General features: G+C 39.2%; 1 protein-coding gene across 6 annotated transcripts in view; it reads left to right on the forward strand.

The window, feature by feature from the left end:
- The window catches only part of MTUS1 (microtubule associated scaffold protein 1), a 175,438-nt gene that overhangs the window by 88,450 nt on the left and 67,712 nt on the right, over positions 1-19,276 (forward strand). For 2 of the 6 annotated variants that reach the window (XM_053216337.1, XM_027077230.2), the window contains exons 4-6: positions 550-708; positions 10,045-10,179; positions 14,430-14,468. In XM_053216337.1, coding sequence (XP_053072312.1) covers positions 550-708; positions 10,045-10,179; positions 14,430-14,468 — 333 coding nt within the window. Of the gene's footprint in view, positions 1-549; positions 709-2,369; positions 2,713-10,044; positions 10,180-14,429; positions 14,469-19,276 lie in introns of those variants that run through there. The other 4 variants (XM_053216341.1, XM_053216338.1, XM_053216339.1 and 1 more) reach the window with 4 other exon arrangements.

Below are 19,276 nucleotides of genomic sequence, written 5' to 3' on the forward strand. Positions count from 1 at the left end.
GCGGAGGTCATAGCTTTGATTTCAACGTTGCCAAAAGTTCACGAGTCACATGGCTCTTTAGGTGGGTCTCCACAGAAGACCCGCGTTAATTACTTCAGGTTATATAGTTAGAGCTACCCTTCACAGGTCCCGATGGCCTCATCATCGCCTCTAAATTAATAAAAATAAAAAGTCAAGTCTATGGGAAGATTTCATGATTCTGAATATTTGGTTTGTGTTTTAACCCAGTAATTAGTACAGGAATTTAAGTTTATAAGCTTAAGTCTTTGGGGGTGCCTGGATGGCTCAGTCGGTTAAGCGCCTGACTTTGGCTCAGGTCAAGATCTCACAGCCTGTGAGTTCAAGCCTCACATTGGGTTCTGTGCTGACGGCCCAGAGCCTGGAGCCTGCTTCAGATTCTGTGTCTCTTCTCTCTGCCCCTCCCCTTGCCTCACTCACACTCTGTCTCTCTCAAAAAAAATAAATAAATAAATAAATAAATAAATAAATAAATAAACCGTCAAGATGAATAGTAGTAGAAACTCTTTTTTGTTTTTTTTTAATCCCAAGGAAAACCTACATCCTTAAAAACACAGCCGTCTTGGGTGAATTTGCGTAGACCACTTCCTAAATCCAAAGCCTCTTTGAAAAGTTCTGCGCAGAGGGGGACAGGAAGCGCGTCCTCTGTTGCCAGCACCCACAGTGATCTGAGCACTTACAGCAGTAACTGTAAGTTGGTTTGACACCAGACTTCACGGGTTGTTGAAACCATAGTCACCAGGAAAAACTAACATGCTACAAATAATTATCAGAATTTTGATCCTGCAATTGAGAGGAAATGTCAATACTGCTTCTCGTTTGGAACTTCTCGAAAAGTTTGGCAGGAAGAGCAAATTCTTTAAATGACCTTCTTTTCTGATGCACATGCTATGAAACACTGAAATATTTGTGTTGAAGCCACCCGTTGTTTCGTTTTGTTTTGTTTTTGCAAGGGGGATGCTAAAGTGTATCATCTGAAGCAGTAGTGTTTTTCGGTTTAAGGAATGAAAGCGATATAAGGGCTGTTGGAACCCAACTGGAAATCAGAATAAGGAGAACTTGTTTGATTTCTTTGTAAAAGACTGGATTTTGCAGATGTATGTTTTATAATCTTATATTTTGCATGCTAGCGTCCATGAACTATGACGGGTGTAACTTCAAGCCTAATTTTAAGCAACGTAAACTCAGAATATTTCTCAAGTTGTCAGCCAGGGTGAATTCTTTTCTCCGTGTATAAAATGGGTGAATCAATTGAGCCCTCTTTTTCATTTGAAGGATGTACTTGGTCTTGGTATTTGTTTGCTCTCTTTTTAAATTTCCTTACAAAATAATGTGCAGATTTATTACTTTGAACAATTGTGCAGTGTCTGCTGTGCACGGGCACCACAATAGATGCAGCAGGGGATACAGAATGCGAAAGAAATGGTCCTTCTCTAGAAGGTAGTTGAAGAGAATAGTTAACCCGGATGACTAGAATACCAGAGGTAATAGGATGATTTCGTGCGAGGTGGGGAGGAGGGCAGCTCCCTCTGCTTCAAGGACAGAGTGGAGTCCTAGTTCCTGAACCTTCTGCATGGGGCACGGTAATACAGTTCCCATGCATTCTCTCTCTTTGTTTTTTTTTTTTTTCTTACTCAAATAAGTTGTGCCACCACCCCGATTGTATACATGAGGTAGTTGAGGCTCAGAGAGGTTGCTGCTGGTCCAAGGGCCCTCGGCCAGCTCGTGACAGGACTCAGAATGTGAATGTGTGGAGGAGAAGGCGCCGAATTAATGAGCGCATTTCTGAGAGGTCACTTAGCAGCACCGGCTTGTCTCGCATGATAGTAAGTGTCTGTGTGCGACCACGCCGGGGCTATTAAAACGTGTTCCTTAAAAAATGAAAAAGCAGTAGTATCTGCTTAGTGTTTCGCTTTTAAAACTCTGGCGTAGAAGAAAGAGGAAAGGTTTGCGTGGAACCAGTGATTCTCTGCGTTTGAAAAGGTAATTCACGCGTGTATTGTCTTCAGGTGCTTGGCTTGCAGCTTTCTCTGTGGGCAGTGTGACCTTTCCAAGCAGCCTGCCAGAGCAGGCTCTTCAGCGTGCCCCCGGAGGGCCGGCAGCAGTGGAATTTGTGACCCTCGGAAGCAGACGCGTCCTGTCGTGCCGCCGTCCAGCGTTTGCCATTGACAGCCATGTTGACTTGGCCACTCTTTCAGTACTGTGGCCGACTCTCCGAAGGAGGTTGTAAAATGCTTTTGTCCGTTCCTTTTGTCCCGGCACAAAGGAGTTTGCCATGTACCCACAGAGCCTGTCTAGTGGCGATGCGTCCCCGTTGCAGATTAAGCATTCAGATCAATGAGTCTTTCTTAGTTTGATTTGCTAGGCGGTTTAATCTGTTTTGTGTCGTGCCTCGGAGCTTACGGATTCCCCCCCCTGCGTTCTAATTCAGTAAGAGCCAGCATGAGGGGTAGGAGAGTGAACATGGCTGCGGTTCCTGCTTAAGATTGCTTTGATCTTTTTAAATGACTGTACCAGGAGGATTTCGCAGTTGTACAGAGACGGAGATTTCTTCAAAAATATTTATCAATTCTACACTCACCCCACCGGCTGGTTCAGAGAGGCACTATGATGCTACCTTACTGACATTGCTGGTCCTGGGATCCTACAGCCTTTGTATAGTTCCTTTGTTAGCCACGCTTACTGGGAAAAGAAGTAGGTCGACGATTTCTGGTTTGATTCTTCTCTTTGTAAGCATGCTTAAGTTGTATTCAATAAATTGATTTAGCATCTCCTGATTGTTATTTTTGCACCTTGTGATTTGTTAATAGTAACCTGTCTTCGGCATGTTTATGTTTAATTTGTGAATGGTTGTAAGTAGAAACGGTTGTGGTATCTATTTTCTGTGTTTTCAGACTGTTAATCTAATTCAGTGGCATTGTTGACATTCTGGGCACATGAAATTACCTTATTATTACCTTATTATTAAAGACAGTTTGGCTTTATTTGTGATTAAATAACAAATAGTTTTGTGTATGTAGCTTAGAGTTGTATGAATACAGGAAAACATTTTCCTAGAATGAAAACATTATATCTTTGATTATTTTTTTTCTCATATTATATGCAAAGATATTAAAGATGTGTGCCTTTTAAAGGCCTGTGAAAAAATCATTTTGGACTGAAAATTTTCTGTTTCTGATAATAATGGGTCATGTGAGAATTTAATCTTTTGATCAATGTTTTGATTCATACTGGGTTAAGCATTTAAACCCCTTTAAAGAATGTGTTCTTGCTTTGTCTGCTCGTTTCTTTGTGATACGATTCTTTTAGTGGTATCACTTAAGAACTTCGGAGATTGCATAGTGCTCTTGTAAAATTAGCAGCTGGTTCTTGGTAGTTTGGTATCCTTTAGAAATAACATTGAGTTATAAAACAAATGACTAAATCAAGCTATGATAAGCTAATACATTTCTCTTACTTGGAGGTTTTAGCTGGTTCTTTCTGTGTGTCCTTCTAAGCACAGAAAATTTAAAAGTGATATTAGCCCGAAATATTGCACAACGGTTTCTGTACCAAATATGCTCATTTGTAGAATTTAAATACAAGCTCTTTCAGACTCCGCTAAAATCCAGTTGTTAAGATCATTGGATAAGAATACCTATTGTAGGTCTTGAATAGAGTTGAAGGTTTGAGGGCCATTGTGTAAGTGTAGAAGGAAGTCTTTAGAGAGCATATAATTTTGTTCCTTTAGCGAGTGTGAAATCCAACGGCTTCCTTCTTCCGGGTTGGCCACAAAAAAAATGTGTAGTTTTGAGAGACAGATGGTAAGGTGGGAAATGTAAGAGATGCACACCAAAGCTGTTGGTACTCTTTTAGAAGTAGGAGAACAGGAAGCTAGCTAAAGAAACAGAGTATTCTTGACTTTTCACCTGCATGGCCAGCCCCGACTCAGCTGAGACATAGAAAAGGGCGTTTACCTCAGTCTCCTCCTAGTTTTCCTTACTCGCGGGAAGCTGGATGATCTTTTACCCTCCTAGCCCCAGGATTCTCACCTGATGCATGGGAGGGCAGTGCCGCATCATCTTCAGAACCTTTGCAGCAACAAATGTTTCTTCCACTTGGATTTTCTTCACTATAGTAAGATGGTGTCTAATAGTCTGGAAGGTGGGTGTTTGAGTTGTTGAAGTGATCAAGTTGATAGAAGAATTCCTCTTATTTACCCACAGTCCGAGGGCAAAGGAGTATTGTCTCACCCGCCAACACTGGTCAGTGGGTCAGATGTATCTGGAATAGAGTGTTGAAAGGGTTTGAGGCTGCATCCGGGTTCAGAGCCAAAGTTTGTGTCTGACTAGTGACGTCTGCTGCAGGTGAGGAAGGGTTGGAGGCAGACCTGTATTACAGGTTTAATGCTCACGCACATCTGAATGGACTGTGTAATAAGCAAATACTATTATCTAGACTGGCATTAATTTTGTTTTTATTCTTTCAGTGTTTTTCTGGGGTATATATAAGACATTCTTGTTATTACACAGTTGAGTAACTTGGCTTTTGGAATCTGAAAGCGTAGACTTCGGTAGCGCCTTGACTTCAAGCCAGGTGGGCAGATGGTCTGGCATAGTGGGTAGCGTTAGACAGATTGACAAAAATATTCAAGAAAGAAGCAGAATGTTGGCTCTGTGCGTATACATAATTCAGTAAACAAAACCAAAAACTGATGTTAACCAGATGCCAGAATGTAGTACGAAATTTTGGTTTGCAAGTAAGTCTGGAACAGTGAAAAGCCCTTCTGGAATAAGAAAAGAAGGTCTTCTGTCTAGGTTTCTCTGAGAATCTCTTCACTTTCTCTTGAGACTCTGTTACCTCTCTTACGCTCATTTATTCCTTTTGAATCCCATTCTGATCATGAGGAAATGAAACTAAGGATTCCAGAGAATCTCTCATTCTGGCATAATTGAGGCTGCTAGGACCAAGGATCACCACAGAACAAGGGCAATTCTAAGTTGTTATTACAGCTGCTGGGAGCTGGGCAACCGTGTGATATCATGTATTGACTCAACAGACTGTCACTGAGAGGTCGTGGCCCCTGCAGCACCATGGAGAAGAGAATTCTGAGGATGACTGTGGCTTCAGTAGGACTATAATAGAAAAATCTATAGGCCTTCCCTCCTGCGGAGGGAAAAGCCAGTCCTGCCTCCTATGTGTCTCCTTGACTCTCACACTGCTCCCCCACTCAAAACATTTCACTTCCTCCAACTAGATGTATAGCAGTTTTTACCACAACAAGCAATTCCCTGACACGCCAGGTGCGTCGTCTGCAAAGTCCTGACCCTGTCTACCTGAGACAGCATCAGATTCCACATGTTAAGGGCTCAGTTTTGCAAGGCCGTCCTCCCCCTTGGAGATGCCACCTGTAAGTCCGGGTTGTCACCTGTGCTGCTCACTACCCGGGTGTACTCGGGAGGTTTCAACGACTCCTGTCTTGGGTCTGATAAATTGGCTAGAGCAGCTCACAGAACTCAAGTAAGCATTTACTTACATTCGTCAATTTACTATAAAAGGATATAACAAAGAATGCAGATGAACATTTGGGTGGGATTGATGTGTAGGGCAAGGTACATGAGAAGGGTGAGGAACGCGTATCCCCTTTCGAGGCTGCTACTCTCCCAGCTGCTGCGTGTGTCCACCAACTCACGCTCTCCCAACTCCATAGTTGGGGACTTTTATGGAGACTTCATGTCATAGGCATGATTGATCATTAAGTGGATTTTTAGTGCTTTTCCCTTCTTAAGAAAATGAAGGGCAGGGACCGAATATTCTAAGATTCTAATCATGACCTGGTCTTGCTAGTGACCAGCTCCCATCCAGCAACCCGCTTAGAGTCACCTCATTAGAACAAAAGATACTCCTTGTCACCTAAGAAATTATAAGGATGTCAGGAGATCTGTGCGAGGAATTGGGGGCAGAGACCCAATATATATTTTCTGTTATCTCACAGGTACTGACTACCATGTTTATTTAGTGAGGGTCCTGTGAGGGCATATATGTACTATTTCCAAACTTGATTTTCAAACCCACTCATTATACATAGAGAGATGAAAGGAGGCAGGCAAGGCAGTGGCCGAGTCAGGACCAGAACTCGGTTATCATAGATTCTCTTCCATTACTTGAAACTATGATATTAATATTTTGCAACTTTTGCAACTTTAATATTTTAAAACTTTTGCAAATTTTATCATTTGGGTGTGATAGCTCTGGACAGGGGAAAACTGAGATACCTTCATGGTACCCAACCAGCTTCCTTGTTAGGAACTGAAAATAGAGGACAGGAGAAATACTTTTAGGACATGATGCCTCATAGACAAGTACATCCTTCAAGTTGGGGTTTACTAGAAAGCAACGCACCAGCTGGAGAGTATTTAGGGAATTGAAAGATGTGTAATTGTTGGTCATAAAAGTGTGTGCAGCCCAGCCCAGCTTGTGTCTGCTATTACTGAACCGGGAAAAAGCAAAGGTGGGCCATGTGTATATAGATCGTCAGAAAGAGTGTGTGTGTGTGTGCGCGCACACACACACACACGTGTAAGTGTATGTGTGTAAATGACTGTACCTAGTCAAACTCAGAAATTGTATCCTTCTATAGGAATTTTGACCCTCCCATGTTAGAAAGTTGATGATAGATCTGGTGCTAGACCTGGTGTTTATGCTGAGCCTGAAGACTGGTGCTTTGTTTCCAGGACAACACCTCCTGTCTGTGTGTGACAGGGAGCCAAGGGACAGGACTGTTGTGCCTCATGGGAAATTCATCTTGTGCTTTAGTGAGAAATCCTTTTAGTCTGTTTTTTGGAAACTGAAAGTCTTTGTGTTTAAAGCTTAGAAAGGTAAAGTATGAATAAATCTAGGATCATACGATTTTCTATTAACTCTGTAAATTAAACTCAACTTCTCACAATCTGAATAGGTGACTTATTTTTTCTGCCGACTATAATTTTAAAAATGTTTCAAGAAAAGTAAGACTAAAATCAAATTGTTCTAATACATGGTCAAGAGTTCAATAACGTCATTTACTTCCTTCCGGGATTTTGATCTAGCAAAAGCTGAAATACTAATTGAAGGCCAGTATCCATTTTATGTGAAAATCTAAAAGATATGCTCTATGAAATTTTGCTTATGTTATCTTAAGACTATGAAATTCTGTCCCACGTCCTTTAAAAAGTTATGTTGAGTTTTATAATAGCAGTATCTTCAGTATTGTCATTTACATTAGCTCCTTGTAATTTTCAGTTTCAGAAAGACCAAGTCTTTAGGTTCTGGGGAAAGAGAAGTGAAAAGAAGGATAGGAAATTGACAGAAACCTCTCAGTAGGAGGGAAGACTCTGTGTTGATTTGACCTAATATTGGAAATGTTATATGGACACAGGAAGAATGAACAGATGGCTCATTGTAGCATGACTTGACATACATCGGGGAGGAATAACAGCGTGTCTTTATGGGTTTAGTTGTGACATCTATAAACACTGTTGTAGGAGTTGGGATAATTTACCCTAGTGAAAAGTATCTGTCTTCAAATTTATAACATAGTCGTAAATAAGGTAGAATCTGACCCTTTTCTAATGTAGAGTGAAGAAAGGAATCCAGGTTGGTAATAAAGAAATTTATGATTAGGTGTTGAGTGTTAGAGCAGAACTGGATGCCCAGGACTAGGGGTTGCACGTCAGTTAAGAAACAAACAAAAAATCCAGTGGCAGGGAAATGAAGTTTGAGAACCAGATAGTGAATGAATGCACCTGTAGATTGCCGCTCTGGCCCGGTAAGGCTGTGGTGATATAAAAATGCCAGTGGTTTGTATGGTTAGCAAGGGGACCAGGATAAAAAGATTAACTTTTATGGGAAAGGAGGACCAGAAAACTTTGCAAGCATGTTTGTTTGGTTGGTTGGTTTTTTTCTTGGATGTGGAGAGAAAATGACAAAGTGCTGGGTTTATATTCTTGAGTGCTGTGTAACATGGTAATTAATCTCTTAGGGAAAGCAAAATAGTACTGTTAAAAATCCTTATGGGAGCTAAGCTTCTGGACAGTGCACTTTTTCAGAGATGACTCAATCGTGGAGACATGTGGATTTAGAATGGTGTTTTAAGGAAACACTGATTTCTGCATCCCCCCACCCCCCACCACAGCTCATTACTGTTGCTTCCTTTATTTTTTTTTTAAATACCACTTAATGAGATTTGAAACCATTTTTTGTCTTTATCTGTACATGCTGGTACTATTCTTCACACTTTTACTGTGAGGTTTTTGACACTGTTAAAACATAGACTCCCCTGCCCAAAACACTGCAATAAATAATGGTAATGATGTTATATTCCTAAAGTAACCACAAAGTCCACTCGTGTAGCATTAGCAGAAGAACACTATTTCACGGGACTTCATTATGGATCAAGTATATTGTGAGTGAACGTATAATGTGAAAATACATTCTCACTTGGAGTTCACAGGGCAGGAATCAAGCCACGTTCCTTTCTTTTTCTTCTGCCCTTTCCCTGCCCCAAGTACAAATACAAATCTTAAGGATTCTATAGAGGATTTGGTTTCCCTTTATAATCCAAGGGGAAGCCATAAATGAGAAGAGGACTTGCACCATTTTGGAAGACCCCTTAAGCAACTGTGAAAGATACTTAGTGTTTGTTTTCATACTTATTTTTTGATGCTAAAGAGCTTTAGTCATTACTGGGCAAAAGCAGAAATAAGACTCAGCAAGGCATCTATTTAAGCCTTTGTTATCATTGCTTCTCCATGCTTTCAAATGGCGATTCTGATGGAAAACCAAGTTGTAAAGTATCACCGTTATTTTTTTAAAGTTGTATTCTTTATTCTGAAGTGTCACTGTTCCTTGATGTGCTAAGTTTGCCTTTTACCTTTAGTGTCCCAATGAAGAACCAGAGGCAAAATTAGAGACCACAGCAAAATGGAAGGTGCTCTTTCCAAGGATTCATGGGCATATGACACCAAAAGCATAGTATTTGCTCATGTAATTTTTCCCTCTACCTTTTACCCTGACACATTCCCTGGGAAATGTTGTAGGTCTAATTCTGTGGCAGCCCCCTTGGCCTCGTGAACTGTGGTAGTGGACCCAGAATTAGACCACAGCCTAAACAACATAAGTTAGCATCATAGTGTCTCCAAGAGTTCTCGGTCTAGTCATTCTTTTAGTGCCTGGAAACAATTTTTTGGTTGCTTTTTTTTATGTTTATTTATTTTTGAGAGAGAGACAGAGCGCGAGAGGCAGAGTGGCAGAGAGAGAAGGAGTCACAGAATCCGAAGCGGGCTCCGGGCTCTGAGCTGTCAGCACAAAGCCCGATGTGGGGCTTGAACTCACGGAGTGTAAGATCATGACGCGAGCTGAAGTTGGACACTTAACCCACTGAGCCACCCAGGGCCCCCCCCTTTTTTTTTTCCTGAGAGAATTCCTCTGTGAGTAGAGAGGAAAGATGTACATGTCAGTTAAAGATGTTTTTCATTGTTTAGGTGGGACTTACTTTTGTGTGTTAGCTTTAGGACTCAGGTACCTTGTTCCAGGGCAAATGAGGGAGTTTTACCTCCTGGATATAGTAAGGAAGGATCTGGACCAGCTCTCATCCTTGTTACTGTCATGGAGTTTGTACATCGTTGTTCTCACATTTTAACACAGCTGGCTGCCGTTGTTTATTATGATTAGATTATTGGCACATCTGCCTTGTCCCCGTGGAGATGGATGCTCTTCATCGCTGCACCTTAGGCGTGTTTGTTACATGGCACGGACGGCCGTATGATTTGTCTTCCAGCTTTGATTTGGGATGAAAACTTGACTGGAGAAGACACATAAACTTGGATTATGCCAGGATGCGTGGTCACGTTGGTTATGGCATTAGCTTCATATTGCTAACGTGCAGTAATAACTGGCATATTGTGGGGTGCTTAGTGAGCACTTGTTGATTCAAGGGGAAAGGAACAGAGTGTGGAAAATCGATGCTGTATTTATCTATAAACTAAAATGTACGCTTCCGTATTACAGCTGGGAATGCCACTGTCATCAAGTATGAGGAAAAACCTCCCAAACCAGCATTTCAGAATGGTTCCTCAGGATCCTTATATTTGAAGCCTTTGGGACCCAGAGCTCATGCACACTTACTAAAAACTCCTCCAAAAGGTATGTTCCTCACTGCAGAGAAAACTGGGAGAGAAAATATTTTAGTCCTTACCTTGTATAAAGTTAAAATTGGCAACTAGTCTCATGGCATAGTGAACCATTGTTTACGAACAATCTCTCTGAAAAAGGACACGTAATACATTTTAACACCAAGGAGGTCAGTCTTCTTCACAGAGTCAGTAGGTTCTCTAGTTAAAACTCGATACATAGAAATCAGGAGACAGAACACAGGTATAAGGTGAAGATAATTAAGACTTCCAGAGTTAAATTATTCTAAGATAGTGATCTGGAACAATGAGATAGAAATGCACAATTTACTTCCCACCTTTGTTCCAAACTATTTTTTTCTTTCCCCCTGCTCTTTCTCTTCTCCTTCTTTGTATTACTCAGTTAGTGATTGCCGTGGCTACGAAGAGTAACTCTCGGGTTTACAAAATATATGGTATATACTTAATACGGAGTGTTTTCATGAAGCTTTATCACCAGGTCTGAAGTGGGTCTGAAGCACAGTAGAAGGTGGGTTAGTGCTTAGTGAACCGAAAGATTTCTTACCTGAAAGAAACAGGAATGAGAGACTTGAGCTCTAATCTCTGATCCATATTAGAGGTGGCGGTTGTTAGGTTTTTTTACAAAACTATTTTATTTACACTACTGGTAGCTGGGATCTACTCTAGTTACTATGGGATATAATCATTTTATCAATGACAGGAAAAAAGATCTTCCAGTGTTTCAGTTTTAACCGAATGCAATTGCTTAGTTACAGAGCAAGAAGCAATTAATAATGATGGGGGAGGGGAACTAAAAATATGTGTGTACATTACTTCAGTCCTGGACTAAGATCTATCTAACAAATTTTCTTGATTTTTATTAGTCATAAAAACAAAGGACAAATAGATTGTAAATGTTTTCTTTATAGATAATTTCAATTAGAAAATAATAGTTGAATGAAAGCAATACTGTGGTTTGTGTAAGTGAACAGGTAAGGGAGGCAAGAGAAGTAGTCAAAACTGGACACATAACATATTGCCAAATATAACCAAAGAATATCTGCCTCGAGGACACCATTTACAGGCAGTAATTATACTTTGGCACAGGTCAATTTTTATCTTAGATTCAAGGCAAGTACAAGTCAGTAGTTACGATTATAAGATATAGTCATGAGCCTCTTTTTTGAGCCCGTAAGAATTAGGCTTTTGATTTGCTAATCTTTCTACTTTTTTTTTCTGAGAGAGCGAGCCAGTGGGGTAGAGCAGCCGAGGGAAAGAGAATCTTAAGCAGGCTCCACGCTCAGTGCAGAGTCTGACATGGGACACAGTCCTAAAATTCTCAGATCATAACCTGAGCTGAAATCAAGAGGTGGACACTCAAACTGACTGAGTCACTCAGGTGCCCCTAATTCCTCTCCCTTTTTTTTTTTTTAATGTTTGTTTATTTTTGAGAGAGAGAGCATGAGCAGGGGAGGGGCAGAGAGAGAGGGAGACACAACCCCAAGCAGGCTCCTGGCTCTGAGCTGTCACCCAAGAGCCTGACATGGGGCTCGAACCCACAAACCGTGAGATTATGACCTGAGCCAAAGTCAGACACTTAACCGACTGAGCCTCCCTGGCGCCCCTTTATCCCTCTTCTTTTAACAATGACTGAAAGTGGCAGTAGCCACGGTGGCACACACTCATATGTTAAAGTGTCAGGGAAAACCAGGAACACACAGGGTCCTCCTTTATTCCATCAACCACAAACAGCTGTTGCATTTCCTCCATTTTTTTTCTCCGTAACGGTTTTGGTTTTGGTTTTTGGTTTTTGGTTTTTGGTTTTTGGTTTTGGTTTTGGTTTCAAGAAAACTCAGGGCATAATGTGTACACTCTCAGGGCACCTGGGTGGCTCAGTTGGTTAAGTAACGGATTCTTGATTTCGGCTCAGGTCGTGATCTCACGGTTTGCAGGGTCCCAGCCCTGTGTCACACCCTGCACTGTTGTTAGGGAACCTGCTCAGGATTTTTTCTTTCTCTCCCTCTCTCCTCCCCTCCCTCCCTCCTTCTCTCTCTCTGTCTCTGTCTCTCCCCCACTTTCTCTCTGCCCTACCCCCTTTGTCTCTCTCTCTCTCTCAAAATAAATAAGTAAACTTAAAAATAATGTGTATACTTGACTGTGTCTTGCTTTTTATTAATTTAGTGGCATATCACAAGAGCATCTTCATTTTAAAGGGCTATTAAATAGTCTATTTTCCAATTCCATACTTGTGGACAATTTCTGGCATGTGGTACTGAGGTGAGCGGACATTTTTGAATGTGAACATTCATCACTTCAGATTCTAATGACTTCTATGAGATATCCCTGAAAGAGGAATTGCTGGTTAGACTGTATGAATCATGTTGAAATTGTTAATATGTGACTCAGTACTTTTCCAGAAAGGTGTTGGTCTCTTACCACAGTGTGAGAGTGTCCATTGCTCATCCTTTTCCATATTTTGTGTGTACGTGCGTAAAGAATCCTGTAGTAACTTGAGGTTCATCACCTAGTGAACGTTTATCAATGCTTTCTCTTTTCTACACCATTGAAGAGAAAATAGGCATAAATATGGGCAAGGAGGTTCTCCAGTGTGCCAGCAAGTTCTTATCTGTCCATGGTCTTAAATAAGTTTCTAATGCATCACACGACCCCTTGCCGGGATGGCATTCTGGCTGGAATGACATCACTGTGGGAATCTGCGGTTTTTATTGATGATGATAAAACCCCAGCATCTGAAACATACACCAGTAACTTAAAAGAGGTGTCAGATGTCAAAATTGGATACTAAATAACTTCCAGAGAATTGGAACTTGATGATTCCACTGATAACTATACAGAATAGGGAACTCCAATGTTCTAAAATGTCTCACTATTGAATTTGCAAGCTTTTGTATCACACAGTTTTTACTTAAGTGGGAATGAGTGATTTTCATTAATAATGGCCACAGATTTTAAGAGGTGACAGTGTCTGTAAAACTCCGCAGATAGAATGTGGCAGCTATTGTAGTAATTTGTAGGTGATGACGCTCTAGAAATGACAATCTCTGGTCAAGTGGAAGCACTTTCTAGTTTTCTTCTAGTGATTGATCTTTGTAGCTCTGTACTTGTTACCATCACTTGTATTTTTTTTATAAGCTTAATAATGTATAGTTTAATTAGCCAATTTTACAAATTTACAATTTTACAAATAAAATTGTAGTATATTTGGTGATTTGATATACATACACATGGCGGAAGGACCCCCCCGGTTGTGTTTCATATTGTGTCAGTTTGGAGAAAAAGCTTCAGTATTTCTTTCTTCATAGCTAAACAGCACGTGGACTGGATTTAATGCCTGGCAGCTTTATAAATCACACACTCTTGGCTGTCTGTCATAACGCCCTGCCCTTTTTGCTGTGTCAGCAGTAGAATAGCATGAAGTGTGTAATATGTGTGTAAATTCAGCACTGTTAACATTTGCATTGCAGCTGTTCTTGACTGAAAAAAATACTCTAGATTTCCTATCATATTTAACTTGTGACCGTGAATTCATATCACCTTTAAGCTATCATTCTGTTATTTGGAAAATCATTAAAAAATTTTTTTTAATGTTTATTTATTTTTGAGAGACAGGGAGTGAGTGGAAGAGAGGCAAAGAGCAAGGGAGACACAGAACCTGAAGCAGGCTCCAGGCTCTGAGCTGTATGCACAGAGCCTGATGTAGGGCTCGAACCCACAACCATGAGATCATGACCTGAGCCCAGGTCGGCTGCTTAACCAACTGAGCCACCCAGGCACCCCTGAAAAATCATTTTATACCTAGAAGATACTTGATAGAGTTGACTCTATTTCACTGGTATTTCCCATATGGGACCTAAAATTTAGATAATGAATGGCTTTTCAAAATACCTTTTTTTTTGTTTAGAAAATATTCTTTGTTTTGTTTTTGTTTTGAAAATATTTTTAGGGGCGCCTGGATGGCTCAGTTGGTTAAGTGTCCAACTTAGGCTCAGGTCATGATCCCTTGGTTCGTGAATTTGAGCCCCACGTCGGGCTCTGTGCTGACAGCTCAGAGCCTGGATCCTGCTTCGGATTCTGTGTCTCCCTCTCTCTCTGCCCCTCTGCTGCTTGCATGTTGTCTCTCTCAATAATAAATAAACATTAAAAAAATTTAAAAAAAAAATAAAAATTTTCAAAACAGCTAATTTTTGTGTGATATTTCATTCAAAACATGAGTATTTTACAAATATTTCTTTTATTTTTTAGGTCCCTCAAGAAAAAATCTGTTTACGGCTTTTAATGTGGGTAAGTGACAACTTTAAATATGGAGAGAGAAAAAAAGTATCTTTTTGTAAAGTTATGTTATTGTTGAAAGCATTTAAATGTACTTACAATGAGTTTTCACTATTTTGCTTAAAATGGAATTCAGGTTTGTGGCATAAACTCAACTGATTATGGCTGGGACCAGCATAAGTTAAAACTTGATCAGCATGATTGACAAGCTATCTGATCCCAAAGGATGTTTTATTAATCATCGATAATTTTAGTTTTTTAAAAATGATTTTTTAAAAATGTGATCTAAAGTGGAGAGCATACTTTTTAAAAGAACAATAAATGTTCTTTTAAAATTGGGTAGTCTTTCATCGCTAAATCTCCACATCAGGTTTTAATACCTTTTAACGATTCAGCAGGTTAACATTTTTCTGTTCTTTTTTACACTTCTACTGAACATACTTGGATCTGTCTCTAAGACAGCTTGCAGCCTCACCCATTTGAACCACAACTGGGAATCTAAAAGTTTTGTCTCTTGAGAAGCCATAAAGATTCATAACGTGTATTCACTGCAGTTCCCGTATTTAATCTATAGCCAGTCAGGTCCCCATGTTGCCACCTGCGTCCTCTTATTAAATATCCAGTTATAAGACAGTTACGTAGCTTCTACATGCAGTGAAGATTACAATGGCAATTTACAAGGGAGAAAAGTATCATAGCACATTGACTACAGTTTATCGTGCTTGTGACAGTGTTGAGTGCTAAGAATATAGTGGTGAGCCAGAAATGAACAAGGGCCTTCTCTTCAGGAAATTAGGCAGGAGGTATAAATTTGGGATGCCCTGTATTTAGATAGTAATTAAAGAAAATAGGGTGGATAACGTAATACAGGTAATAATGAATATCCTCACTGTTTCCAAGTTGCGTCCAGTTTCTCAGCTTAATAAGGCAGGGGCGTGTGAGGGAATTATATCACAAGTGTTAACCTTTTCTAAGTTCTTAAGCTAGAGAAGACTCAACCATCCAAAGTGACTGAAATTCTAAAGTTCCCTGGTCACCTGAGTTTTAATATATTTTTACTAAGTCTTTTCTGATTTAAAAACAACAACAAAAACTATTTTACACACTTGGATATTTTTATTTCCTTTTGCTTTAAGTTTTTAGCACATCCTGGTATTTGGGAGAAAAAGAGAGCTAATATGCTGTAGAATGACTTTATGTTAAATATCAAATAACCTTTGGGTGCTTGGGTGGCTCAGTTGGTTAAACATCCAACTTCGGCTCAGGTCATGATCTCACAGTTCGCAAGTTCAAGCCCCATGTCGGATTCTGCGCTGACAGTTCATAGCCTGGAGGCTTCTTCCAATTCTGTGTCTCCCTCTCTCTCTGTCCCTCCCCTGCTCACATTCTGTCTCTCTGTCTCTCAAAAATAAACAAACATTAAAAAATTAAAAAAAAAATCAGATTGCCTTTAATAGGAAGCTAGATGGTATAACTCTGTTTAACTGAGAAACTTCCAGAATGTTTTCCAAAGTGCAGCATTTTATATGTCCACCACAGTGTATGAAGGGTCTAGTGTCTTCACATTGTTGGCAACACTGGCTTTTATCTTTCTTTATGATAGCCATTTTAATGAGTATGAAATGGTATCTCACTGTGGTTTTGATTTGCATTTCCCCGATGGATAATGATGTTGAGCATCTTTTCATTCTCTTTTATGGCTAATAGTCCACTGTGTGTGTGTGTGTTTGTGTGTTTACTTGCAAGATATATATATCCATGGTAATACATATACATATATATGTATATGTATAACTTATTCTTTATTCATTTATTGATGGGCATTTAAGTTACTTCCATACTTGGCTGTTGCAAATAATGCTTCAGTGAACCTAGGGGTACATAAATCTATTCAGATTAGCATTTTCAGGGTGCCTGAGTGGCTCAGTCAGTTATGTCTGTTTCTTGGTATTAGCCCAGATCTTGATATCAGGGTTGTGAGTTCATGCTCCGTGTTGGGCTGCATACTGGCTAAGTGTGCTGCGTTTGGTTGTTAAAAAACAAACAAACAAACAAACAAAAATACAAACAAAAGCAAATCACTGTTTTCATGTTCTTGAGATAAATATCCAGAAGTGTAATTGCTAGATTATATGGTATTTCTATTTTTAATTTGCTGAAGAAACACCCTGCTCCTTTCCATAGTGGCGGCACCTGCTTACATTCCCACCAATGGTGCATGACGGTTTCCTCACATCCTCACCAATGCTTGTTATTTCTTGTCTTTTTGGTAATAGCCATTCTGATGGGTATAGAGCAGTATCTCATAGAGGTTATGATGTGCATTTCCCTGATGAATAGTGACATGGAGCATCTTTTCATGTATCTGTTATCCATCAATATGTCTTTGCAAAAATGTCTATTCAGTTACTCTGCCCACTTTTCATTTGGACTCTTATTTGATTTGGTTGTGTTTCATTTTTGGTGTTGAATTATAAAACTTCATGTATTTTGGATATTAACCCCTTATTGGATATATCATTTGCAAATATTTTCTTCCATTTAGTAGTTGCCTTTTCATGTCTTAATGGTTTCCTTTGCAGTGCAAAAGCTTTTTAGTTTCATACAGTCCTGTTTGTTTTTTCTTTTATTGTCCTTTGTTGATGAGACAGATCAAAAAAAAAAAATATTGGCAAGACTGATGTCAAAGTTTACTGCCTATCTTTTAGTTTTATGGTTTCAGGTCTTACATTTAGCTCTTCAATCCATTTCAAGTTTATTTTAGTGTATGGTGTAAAAAAGGGGTACAGTTTTATTTTTTTGCAAGTAGCTTCCGGTTTCCCCAACACCATTTATTGAAGAGACTGTCTTTGCCCCACTCTATCTTCTTGCCTCTTTTGTCATAGGTGAATTGACCTATATGCATGGGTTTAGTTACGGGTTTTCTGTTCTGTTGTATTGGTTTATGTATCTATTTTTTCAGGACTACACTATTTTGATTACTACAGCTTTGTAGTATAGTTTGAAATCTGGGAGTGTGATACACTCAGCTGTGTTCTTCTTTCTCAAGATTATTTTGGCTATTTGGGGTCTGTTGTGGTTCCACACAAATTTTCAGATTATTTGTTCTAGTTCTGTGGAAAATGTTATTGGCATTTTCATAGGGATTGCATTGAATCTGTAGGTTACTCTGGGTGGTGTGGGCAGAGTACAGGTTTTTGCTGCATCCTGTGGGTTCTGGAATGTTTTTCCGTTTTCATTTGTCTCAAGGTATTTTTTTTTTTATTTTCTCTTTGAGTTTTCCACTGATCTGTTGTTTAGTAACATGTTGTTTATCCTCCATATGTTTGTATCTTTTCCAGTTTTTTTTTTCTAATTTTTATTCTAGTTTCATACCATTTTAGTTGGAAAAGATTCTTGAAATGATTTCAGTCTTCTTAAATTTATTGAGACTTGTTTTGTGACTTGTGCTCTCTCCTAGAGAATGTTCCGTGTGTTGTTGAAAAAATATGTATTTTTCTGGTATTGGATGGAATGTTCTGTTTATAGCTGTTCATTCCATCCGGCTTAGGGTGTCATTTCAGGCTACTATTTCCCTATTGATTTTTTTTCTGAATGCTGTCTACTTATGTAGTTGGAGTGTTAACATCCCCTGCTCTTATACTGTTGGCAATTTCTTCCTTTATGTCTGTTAATACTGGCTTTATCTATTTAGGTACTCCTATGTTGGGTGCATAGATGTTTATAATTGTTAAATTGTTTTTGTTAGGTTGAACCCTTTATTGTTATGTAATTCCCTTCTTAGTCTTTCTTACAAAGTCTGCTTTGATAGAAGTATTGTTGACCGTTTTCTTTTTGTTTCTATTTGTGTGGCTTATTTTTTTCCCATCCTTTCACTTTTAGTCTGTGTGTCTTTACATCTAAAGGGAATCTCTTGTAGGCAATGTATAGATGGGTCTTGTTTTTTCATCCTTTCAGCCAGTCTGTGTCTTTTGATTTGAGCATTTAGTCCATTTACATTTAATCATTGAGAAGTATGAATTTATTATAATTTTGTTTTCTGGTTGTTTTTGTAGTTCTATTTCCTTCTACTTCTCTTGCTCTCTTCCCTGTGTCTTGATGATTTTCTTTAGTGTTATGTTTAGATTCTTTTCTCTGTTTTTTTGGTGTATCTCTTATAGGTCTTTGGTTTGTGGTTACCATAAGATTTACATATAACACCCTATATATGTAGCAGTCTGTATTAAATTGGTGGTTACTTAAAGCACTACATTTCTACTCCCTCTCTCACAATGTTTGATGTACTTGATGTCATATTTTACATCTTTTCATTTTGGTATGCCTTAACTAACTATTGTAGATACAATTGATTTCACTGCCTTTGTCTTTTCATCTTTACACTATTTTTATAAGTGGTTGGCCCATTATTTTTACTATATGTTTGCTTTTACCACTGAGATTTTTTTTTCTTTCATTGATTTCTTCTGGTTATGGCCTTTTCTGCTTAAAGAAATCTAACATTTCTTGTAAGGCCAGTTTCATGGCGATGAACTTCTTTGACTTTTGTTTGGGAAACTTTTTATCTCTCTTTCAACTCTGAATGATAATCTTGCTAGGGAGAGTCTTCTGGTTGTAGGTTTTTTTCCTTTCAGACTTTGAATATAGCATGCCACTCCTTTCTAGCCTGCAGTTTCTGCTGAAAAGTCAGCTGATAAACTTAATAATAGTTCCCTTACATGTAACTAATTGCTTTTCTTTTGCTGCTTTTAAGATTCCTTATCTTTTATTATTATCTTTTTAAGATTTTAAGTAATCTCTACACCCGTTGTGGGACTTGAACC

Source organism: Acinonyx jubatus, chromosome B1, assembly GCF_027475565.1.
Source record: "Acinonyx jubatus isolate Ajub_Pintada_27869175 chromosome B1, VMU_Ajub_asm_v1.0, whole genome shotgun sequence".
Lineage (NCBI taxonomy): Eukaryota > Metazoa > Chordata > Mammalia > Carnivora > Felidae > Acinonyx > Acinonyx jubatus.